Raw genomic sequence first — 10,803 nt, 5'->3', positions numbered from 1 at the left:
AGAGCCCTGTTTTCCTGAAGTGACAACTAAGGACTGTAGCCCCACTGACTCAGAGGTTGGCTGTGCTGGCAGCCACTCATATGTGTTTAGATGCCCAGATTTTTTTGCTGCCACTGTTTTCTGGCCAGCCACACTTTAGCTTGTGGATCAAGAATGGTGGCTTTATTTGAATCTACGTTCTGGGTTTATCGAGTCCACTGTTGCAAATGACAGGTGGCTCAGAAGAGACTGTGCTGGGGCAGCCTCTCCTGGGTCCATTTCAGTGAGTTCAGATTTGGCTCTGGAAGCGCATCCTGTAGAGGCGGTCCTTGATGTACTGCTCGCTGTCTCCTGACACCTGGCCTAGCCACATCACCTTACTGTCATTGATGTCCTCTTTCAGTTTCCGTTTCATGACAGACACCACGCCTGGCTCCTCACTGCTCTGAGGGCCTGTCAGCAGCACGTAGCAGGCATGCCGGCTCCGCTCAAACAGCACAGCTGGAACAGAGAACAGAGGCACAGCTCCTTGGATGGGCAGGGAGCGACTGTCAGAGCTCTGCCTCCACACCCAGTTTCAGAGCCAACTCTAAAGCTCTATAAGAGTAAAGGGCCAAATAGCTGGGGGAGCTTGGCTTCTTGAAAAGCCACACTTACCGTCAAAGACAACTATCTGCTCTGTGCTGTTGGCCAGCTCCAAGAGGGCGTTAGGGTAAGAGGGATGAAACAGATACAGGTTCTGGAAGGGCACTCGGGATCGCTGCAACAAACAGAAGACGGTCTGTGATAGAGCACTTCAGTCTCACCCACTTGTATGCAACCCTGCTTCCATTCTCCTGAAATGCTGTCCTGGCAGCCAGGAAACACACCAGATTTGGCTCATCCCTGCTAGTTCGTGCCAGGAGTCCAATGGGGAGGGAGTGTGCTCATAGCAGTAAATCAGTTCCAGCCCTGGTACCAATGACACTGGATATGACTGGGGTCACTACCTATCTAACTCAGTTGAACTCTAGTGCCATCAAAACCAGGGCTCAAATTGATTTATTGCTGTGTAGCCATCCAGTTACAATTTGTTTATTGTACAGTTCCTGACTTCTCCAAGCTGGTTCTCCCATGTGCAGGGAACACATAGCTGTTACAGAGGGGAGATCTGAAAAGATGTATGGACTGGGATGGTTATGGGGGACACACCTAGAGTGCCTGCCTGCATCAGGCACACCTCATTCAGTGCAGGTCTGATATGGGCACAGCCCTTTTTGCCCCACTTGTTCTGCTGTGCTAGTTACTTTTTTCTACTGAGGGTGTTGTTCAGTGGCAGAGAGATTGCTCCAAGACAGTGAGGGACAGTTCGAACTTGACTGATCACCTAAGAGACTCCACATCCTCAGAACAAGTTCTACAGTGAATAGTCAAATCAAATTCTGCACTGGCAGCTCCAGCACAGACTATTTTCTCATAGGTTGGCACATATTCAGACAGGGAACCCATTGATGCACCACAGGGTCTGAGCATGAGCAAAGCCCTGAATTAGTGGCAATCTCTCTGGCAGAAAAGACTGGAGGGATGTGTCCCTCCATGTATGCACATGACAGAGTACTTCCACCACAGGCCTTAGAATGTGCGAAGAGCAGATTTGAAAATAAGAGACTGGGGATTTTGTAACTTCTGGTTGTAGGTAAATGCTATCACTGCTTGCCCGCCCTCACCATCTCATTGGCCTCTGCCTGGTACTCCCCCCAGAAGAAGAAGGTGGAACGATGATTTGCAGTAGGGAGGGTGGCTGGCCTGGGACTTCCTGCTCTTGAATTCAGCTCCAGCTCCCACTGAACTGCTCCAGAACCACTCTCAACAATCATAATCTGGCAGAGAAAAGACAGAGATTATTCTGGAGTACACAGAGCATTAACAGCTCCAGGAATCTGTAAACTTGTGAGAAGAGAGGTGAAATAGCCCTGCCCAGCTCTATGCCTTCCTGTGCATACAACACACCTGGCTATGTGGAAAAAGGGGTCCCAGGCAGGATTTGAGAGACCAGAGGAACCCAGACTTTAACAGTAGGATGGCATGCCTGCCATTCTGAACCTGAGGTCTAGCTCCTCCTGCTCTGGCCTGGGTCCCCTGACTGCCCTTGGCAGTCTGGTCCCTTTGAAGTCTCTCTCTTCCTGTGCTTTTGCTGCCTTTCCAGTTGATATTTACAAGGTATACCCACAGGACACAGCCATAAAATGTACAAGGTGCCTCTGGAAGTCCCAAGGTATGTGTGAACCAAGTCAATGCAAAGCCACATTTTACAGGCTATTTCAGAGGAATCACATGGTTTTTAAATTCACCTGACAACTAGCTCAGAAACTTGATGGAGAGAAAACAAAACAGCCTGGATTACCTTACGGAATCTGCTGGGAAAGCCTTAAAATTGTCTGGATACGCATTCTCACCCCAGGCCATCAACACCTACCAAGAGAAACAGCTTCCCTCCACTGGCTGCAGCTCTGACTCCTTATACTCAGCCAAACCCAGACTGTAGTCAGCAAGGGAGCAGAGAAGGGAAAATCAAAGAGCTTTCAAACCTTTTTCCTGTTGGGTCCAACTGTACTCTCAAGGATAATGTCAAGAACATCAGGTTTATAGTAACCAAGCACAGGCTTGCTGCAAGAAAGACAGAAAAAGGGCATTGAGACACTGTACCAAGTAAGCTGGGGATCTGAGTGTCAAACTTAGTGCGTCCTTTTTTATCTGTCTGTGCTCTCACAGCAGTTGCTGCAGTGAGAGACCTCATTACTGCCTCCCTGGCTCAGACTGCTGCCTTCAACATTCCACATTACCATCTGGGCCAGACCCTTTGCTCCTTAAGCTGCCAAAGCTGCACTTGCATTCTACTCCTCTCTTGTGGGAGCTGTGACCTTAGGAGGGAAAGTACTTGTATAATAAGGGAAGGTCATGTAGCCAATAACAGTGGTCAGGGAAGATGAGGTATGACCACCCCCCTCCATGGCACACCCTGGGGAACAGGCCAGATTCCCTCCACATGGAACAGCCATGAATTGAAGCATGGCATTTTATGACAGAGCCATGGAGACAGCAGTCTGGTGAGTCTGGGAACAGAACAAATGGAGACCTGAAAGGGAGAAGGAACACAGCCAATGCCATGACTTCTAGAAGTACCACAGCACCTCCTCTGGCATGCTGCATGCCGGGCTGCAGGAGAAGGATAAGCTTTCCATGCTCTCTAGAAACACTGCAGAGCTTCAAGCTCTTCCTTTTTGTGGTAACCAACTTTGCAAACAGAGGACATGTGACACGTTCATAGATGAAATGTGAACTTCACATAAGAGAGGCTTTGTGTTTCACTATTATGTCGGGTGTTATGGGCAAACTCTTGGAACAACTCCATCTCACTCCTACAGCAGCAAGCATTACCTCAGAATATGAGATGTGTTGAGAGTCCATAGGGATTCAAGATTTTGTCCACTGAGCAGCTCAGCCATATCTGACTTCACAACCAAGATATCCTCCCCTGATCTCCTGGGAAGCTTCACCATGTAACGAATGTCTCCAGAGCTACACAAGGAGGGGACATGGCAAAAAACAATTGAACTTTCCAAATGGAGAATGACAATTTACTTTTGCTGTGCACCATGGAGGAATCAAAGGCTCTCATCCCAGCCAGAAAGAACTAAGGCTATATGAGGAAATGTCAGGCTCTGCTGAATCTGATGTTTGGGAAGCACAGGCTGCTGGTTGCCCACTTTCTTTATGCAACTAGAAACTCTCTTTCCACAGACAGCAGCTCATCATGTCACATTACAAAAGGTTGGCTGAAAGCAAATGAAACCTTCCCTTGCACACAAACAACAAAAAACCTTTGGTTTCTGTCCAGTGCAGGTGACTGTTAGAGCAGAGAATGTTTGGTTTGCCCCCTTTGTTTCTCTCCGATGGATCATTATAATCTGGAAGTGCTCCCTTCTCAACCCTCCATGAAAGCTTTTTGTTACTACTTAGAAGTTCAGGTCTTGTCAAAAGAAGGTCTGACAAGAACTACATTAGGGAAAATTTAACTTGTTCCCTGAAGCACTACACACCCAGTCAGCTCCTCCCAATCTACTTGTGCACTCAAACACACAACCTTAACTCTGAACTCATGCTTTATTCAAGTCCAAATCACATGACTGTCATTACAGTTATCCATAAGTAATTTATCTAAGTGTAGCTGAGGCCTGAGAGTTAAGTGTATTTTAGTGTGAGTGTACAGAAGTGGACATCTGTATAGCGAACTGAAAATGAGCCTGCTGAGGAATGAGCACACATATGTTGGCACAAGAGTTTAAAAAGCTGTGGATCTGAAGGCTGGTTCAATTGGCAAAGGTCTGGATTTTGAAGGCTTGCAGAGACAGGAACAGCCACAATGCAGTTTGCTGACAGCAATAAATTGTGTCTTGTGGGCAGTATCTCACTTGTATCAACTAATTTTAGTCTTAAATCAGGGGTTGGCAACCTACAGCCCACGGGCTACATCCAGCCTGCAGTGACAGGGGGCCGGAGGAATTGGCAACTGGGTGATAGTGGCATCCCACCCTACTTAAATGTTTGCTGATCCCTGGTTTAAGCAAATTTGAACTGGAGTATCCCAAGCCTGAAACTTGGTAAAAACCACAGAAATCAGAAATGGAGAATACATTACACTGCCCAGTCCATATCTCTGGGCCAGTGCACAGGAATGGGATGAGCAGGGAATTTCACAAGGCTTTGTCTTGCCTAGGTATAGAAGTCCCTGTTGTTTGGGGCTTCCACTTTTTCCCTTGCTAGGCAATGCCACAGCCTGACAGATATCTCATGGATAGGAGTATTTTCTGCTTAGGTTTGACTTCTCTCTCAAATTCAGGCCTCTCCCCTCTAGCTCCCAGGTCTTTTCTGGTCTTTACACTTTCCCCTACGCAAGCTTACACAATTATATCCCTTTCACCTTGCTGTCTCTCAGTGAGACAATGCCTTCTGCCTCCTCCTCACTGTGGTACACAGACAGGCTCTTGGGCAAGTCAGAAACAACACTGGAAAGAATTCTCTGACAAACAACGCCGGCCCCCCCATCTCCTGCTAGCAATTTAAACAGACTTTGAGCCCTCCAATTCAATCACAAGACAAGAGAGCTGTCTTGCTGCTACCTGAGAAGGGAAATGTGATGTGAGCTGCTCTCAATCTTCTTCTCCCATTGAGGATCTTGCTTAAGGCTGACTAATTTAGGTTCCATTCCAGTTGCCATACTGTAGAGATCCTTCAAGGAGTAGCCATAGAGAGAATTTACTGTGCAGAGAGAGAACAGAATGAAAATGGAAAATTACTTTGGCTTTTGTCCAACCCACAGAACCACTGCACCTGGCCCACCAGTAGACCGGTGGGCTACCAAAATTGCACTGCTCCTCAGCTCCACATTGCTGCATGCCCAGACAGCTCCACGCCATGGGAGAACAGCATGAATGGAGCCGGGGTTGCATAGCCACATGAATGTGTGCTGCTGCTTGGTGGCACAGAGCTCTGGCTGGTTGGCAGCGCCAGGGGTATACAGAAGCACACAGTTCCAGGGTCATGTAGCTGCACAGAGCTGTGTTTATGCAATATGAGCTGGAGGCATGCAAGGAGCCAGGGCTGTGCAGCAGTATGAAGATCTGACCGAACATGGTTCACAATGCTGAACAGCCTTAGTTGTGTGCTGCTGCCTGGCCAGAGCAATACACTGTCACATGCCCCTGGCTCCTCATAGGCATAAGCCACCTGGTTCTACGCTGCATGAATGTGGCTGCATGCAGCCACATGCCTCTAGACCCATGCTGCTGCCTGGTCTGGACCAACACTGCTGCCCAAATGCAGCTCCATGGGTGTGGCCAGGACCCTTGGGTGAGTTTGATACCTTTGTTCTAAACCACCTCCTCTCCTCAGAAATCATGTGTCAATCTTTGGAAAGCACAAACCAGCTTACTTCACACACACTGCCTACATGTCAAGGAGAGTTCACCAAGTTCATAATCAGTCTTATTTTCAGCAACAGGGCTCCCTTTGCCTGTGAAGCTCAAATGGCTGTTTTATAAACTTGAAGCTAAACTTTCAAGTCAGTTATATTTCAGCAAATACCCTTCCAAAAGGACTGCTCAGTACCATGTGTGTGGTTGTCTGTAGAATGCAGCCAGTAACAAGCCTTACCTGTATGGAAGAGAAGGTAGTTGGAGCCAGCTTTTGTAGCGTACATTAGATAAACTGCCTTTCTGCCCAAACCCAGTTGTGCAGGGAAGCCGACCTGATTGCCATTTTTTCCTGAATGGATGTAGATTTTAATCTACAGAGAAAAATAAAATAAGAGGAAACAGGCAACAGAAATGCAGGTCAGTGTGCTACTGCTGCTGCTACACAAATGCAAACTCATCCCAAACCTGAGAGGGTGACAGCTTTACATGGTTCAGTGGGTCATTATGGACAGCTTATGAGTCTGGGAACATACCCTCTTCGAGCCTCCCTTATCTTTAAACAGCTTCATCCACAAACTGGAAGACATTTCACACTAGTTAGCACATGTTTAACTTAAGATGTTTCTAAATAATTCCCAACATACTCATCCAGCCACTAGGAGTCCCTACCATTATTGAGGATCCAGCCTATAAGCCCGAGTTTTCACTTTCTGAAATGGTGTGATAGCAGGTTCAGCTCTACTGACAGTAGCATTAGTGACTGTGTGTAACTATTGCTTTGTGCATTTCTCCCACTGTGTTGGATAACATGAGATTTAGGCTTTAGATAACGTGTGTCATACTCATCTATCTCAAATCATGAGTTAACTTGTGAGCAGTGACGTAAATGGCTATGCAAACACAGCAGACATGCTGCCTCCTACCGCTTTATTGTGACACGTTGAATTGCTGGTGAGGACACTGCATTTTCCCTTTACTCTTCCTGTCCTGTCCTCTTCCAATACCAGCAAATCTTTAGCTTCCATTTGGAACAGCCTCCAGAAAGAGGAGCAAGAGGCACTTAAATGTTCTACACCAGGCAGGGCCAACCTGTAGCACAGGTGCCACATGTGGCATGTGCAGCCTCTCTGTATGCCAGTCTGGGGAAGGAACAAGCAGCACAGCAGCAGATGAAACAGGAAGTATAAAACAATGCAGCAAATTGGACAGGAGGCACAAAGCAGGAAGTAGAGAGCAGAGTAGCAGATGGAGCAGGGTGCACAGGGCAGGGAGCAGAAAGCAGAGCTGTGGACTGGGTAGGGGAAAGGGATCAGTGTGGCACCTGGGAAGTGTGGAAGGCTAATTTGTGGCATGCCTGCCAAAAAGGTTGGCTCCCACTGGTCTATATGACAAAGTCATGAACACAGGGTATCTACTTATACGTAGGCATTGAGGCTGCTCCAATGCACTCTAATTACAGCACATTGGAGCAAACTCAATTAATCAAGTCTGCTGGAACGTGGTAATTACTGCACTTCAGCAGACTCCAGCATCATGTGTTAGCATCCCAGACTCCAGTGTCACTTGTATCAGCGTTTCTGTGCTGAAAAAAGGTGGTGGGGATGCTTTAACTAAAGCTCACTCAAGGAGCTTTAGTTAAAACACCTCTGCTGCCATTTTTCAGTACAGAAACACTGATGCACATGACACTCTGGGCGATTTAGAGTGGCTCTTGGACCTGCTCTAATTAAAGAGCCCTCTCCCCCGGCCCACATCCTCCTGGGAGCACGTGTATAAATGCCCACAAAGCCTGGGATGGTACCTGAACCTCAGACACTATGAATCACAGACAAGAATGACAGCACTTCAGCAAACATAAATCCAATACCAGCATGCCAAGAGAGTATGAAACCAAGCTCCCTTTAAGGCTCTAAACAGAAAGCAGCAGTGCTAACTCAAATTAAGAACCCAGCCCTATGCCTACTGAAGTCAGCAGTGGGACTCTAATTCACTAACCTAGGAAACCTCTGACCACAGATACATTTTTAAATGTAAGCTTTCTATTCCAGCCCAACATTCCAGAAATTCTTTGGCCTGAAAACAACACAAAGGGACCAAAACCAAGCTCAGTCATATGACTGGGCAAAAATCAGATCTAGCAGAGCCAGCAGGCAAGACTGCATGTGATGGAAAAGTTAGAGGGATGGCATCTAAAGACGAAATATATTTGGGAGTGGTAACTGATGGTAAGGGCTGCACAGAGAGTACACGTAAGAACATCATTTTTGCAGATGGACAACATAAGAACTCCTGACTACTCACTTCCACTACCAACCCAGCTCAAGGTCCAGGGAGAGAACAACAAACTTGACAGTTCCCCCCATGTGGAGAAGGATACAGATTTTGCCCTGTCATTAGTTATCCCTTATAGAGAGCTGCATTTTCCTGGTAATTTCTGAAGCCATTAAACTCTGGTACTGAGTTAAGCCATTAAACTCTGGTACTGAATCAATTCCCAAAGACAACAGCAGCCAGTGACATTTATAGGCTGAGTTGGAAATATGGCTCGTGAATTTGACCTGCCCTTCACTGTAGTTTAATACACATAAGAACTACATGAGGTGAGAACAAGCTATGCTCTAATGACTGCTTTGCACCTCTGTGTTTATTTCCAAGATCTCACCAAGTGTGGTCTTCCAAACACCAGCACCCCACAGGGCTGTAAGGAAAACAGCCCCTGACACACACAACACACAGGTTTCCTCTCCCACAGCCTACAGCTGCTGACCCTCTAGAGAAAGCCAAAATATAGGCAACATCCTTGCTGCTGATCAGAAGCATTTAACTCTGAAAAGTTCAGCAGTAGTACAGCCAGTTCACAGAAATACTGCACCACCCTTCCAAAGAAACTGTTTTTTTCTAAGCTGCAGAAACTTAATGCGAGCCACCCACAACATGAGCTACCGTCCACCTAATGCAGAAGGACATCTCTTAAATATCAATGCCCTTTTGTTTAAAAGCTGGCAGAAGCTAAACCAAGTCCCTCAGTAGAGGGACAGGAGGAGGAGTAAGGAGGGCTTCACACTGTGATGGCTGGAAAATTAAACAGAATAAAGAAACTCTAAAGCCACTGACAAGGCTTTGCACATATGGCTTGTGTTCAGCTATTTCTTGGCTCCTTGAGATACAAACTGCAATATAAAAATAAGGCAATTAGCAAGGGAAACAAGTGAGAAGGAAGAAAAATAGAGAGGATGTAGGAGTTAGAGACGGTGGAATTTCTGATGACCCTGATAACAGTGATACCTCAAACAGTGAAAACAAGGGCTACTCGAAACCTTGAGGTTATGGGGTTTCTTCACATTGCTTAGTCTTTTAGAGTGGCTTAAGGTTTGTCTATATACAACCCCCCCACCTTAAACGTATCATTATTATTATGTATATCATTGTTACATACACAAATCTGGGCTCCAAACTAGCCATTATGACTCAGGAAAAGGACCCTGGAGTCACTGTAGATAGCTCTCTAAACATGTTGGCATGATGTGCAGCAGGATCCAAGAAAGACAATAAAATGTTGGAAATCATTAAGAATGGAAGGGAATTGAAAACATTGTTATGCCACTGTGTAAATCCATAGTGCATCCACATCTTGAATACCAAGTTCAATTCTGTTCTCCACATCTTAAAAGAATAAACGGGAAGCAGATAAAGTACAGAGGCAACTAAGATGGTCAGGGGTATGAAGTAGCTGCTGTACAGGACAGATTAAAAAAGGCTGGGACTTGCCAGTTTGAAAAGGAGAGGGCTGAGGGGAGGACGTGATAGAAATCTATAAAATCATAAAAAGTATGGATAAAGTGGATAGGAAACTGTAATTCACCAAGTCCCAGAACACAAGAACTAGGGGGCACCCACTGAAATAAGCATTATTAATAGGCAAGTTTAAAATAAACCAGAGGAATCACTTTTATTACACAGTGCTCTTTCCAACGATGGCTCAGGGCAGCTTACAATAAGAGAGAAAACTAATAAAAGCAGGTAGAATATTAAAATAAGATATAAAACAAAAACTCCCTGAACGATATCACAGCTTAGTCTTACTTGATTAAAGAGGCAGATAGTATAACCAAGTTCAAAAAAGGATTAGCCAAATTCATGGAAGACAGGTCCATTGGGCGCTATTAAATTAAAGTCAGGGATATATCTTCTGACATTGTTAAACCAATGATGGTTGGTACCAGGGAGGCCATAACAGGACGGATCACTCTATACATGCCGTGTTCGTATAAACTCTCTCTCTAAAGCATTTACTACTTGCCACTGTCAGAAAGAAGGTACTGGGCTAGATGGACCATTGGTCAGGACCCACTGTGGAATAACTATTCACATACAGTAACACTACTACTTACTAAAGGTGCACTGATACATCAGTTCCATATGAGAATGGCACCAATATAAGGAAAAGTGATAGTATCGGCAATCACCTTTTTTTTGGTTGATGTGGCTGATAAAGAGGCCAATAAATGCTCCGTGCATGTGCAGTCACAGCGCAGCATGTAGGCAGCTAGGAGCACAGCCTGGCAGCATGTAAAGTAGCCAGGTCTGGCTGATAAGTCTGTGTGAGGAAAGGGGCATGGGGGGGCAGATCAAGGCCACAGTGGCAGGCCCCGCACAACTGGGATGGAGCCACAAGTGGAGAGTGGGGCAGCTCCTACTGCTATGTGCACCCTGGGAGGGCATGGGGGGACATGCCCCCAGATCTGCATGGGGCGAGGTCAGGCTGCTGCTGCTGCAGGGTGGGGTCAGGGGTGGTGCCAGGCTCTCCCCAGTGTGGGGGGTTGGGCCGGGGCTACGTTCGGGGTGGGCGGTGGCAGTGCTGAGAAGAGGG

At 46.5% G+C, this 10,803-nt stretch overlaps 1 protein-coding gene across 5 annotated transcripts in view; it reads right to left on the bottom strand.

Moving 5' to 3' along the window:
• Positions 1 to 85: 85 nt before the first annotated feature.
• Positions 86 to 10,803, bottom strand: part of FAM234A (family with sequence similarity 234 member A) — a 54,509-nt gene continuing 43,791 nt past the window's right edge. For 4 of the 5 annotated variants that reach the window (XM_006036755.1, XM_006036757.1, XM_006036756.3 and 1 more), the window contains 7 exons: positions 6,172 to 6,304; positions 5,139 to 5,277; positions 3,397 to 3,537; positions 2,547 to 2,625; positions 1,686 to 1,838; positions 637 to 739; positions 86 to 480 (listed from right to left, as the gene is read on the bottom strand). In XM_006036755.1, the coding sequence (XP_006036817.1) occupies positions 269 to 480; positions 637 to 739; positions 1,686 to 1,838; positions 2,547 to 2,625; positions 3,397 to 3,537; positions 5,139 to 5,277; positions 6,172 to 6,304 (960 nt within the window). In that variant the 3' untranslated portion in view covers positions 86 to 268. The remainder of the gene's footprint in view (positions 481 to 636; positions 740 to 1,685; positions 1,839 to 2,546; positions 2,626 to 3,396; positions 3,538 to 5,138; positions 5,278 to 6,171; positions 6,305 to 10,803) is intronic. The other variant, XM_025193097.1, reaches the window with a different exon arrangement.

The sequence above is a fragment of the Alligator sinensis genome, unplaced genomic scaffold, assembly GCF_000455745.1.
Source record: "Alligator sinensis unplaced genomic scaffold, ASM45574v1 scaffold167_1, whole genome shotgun sequence".
Lineage (NCBI taxonomy): Eukaryota > Metazoa > Chordata > Crocodylia > Alligatoridae > Alligator > Alligator sinensis.
This window is presented reverse-complemented; position numbering and strand designations above follow the sequence as displayed.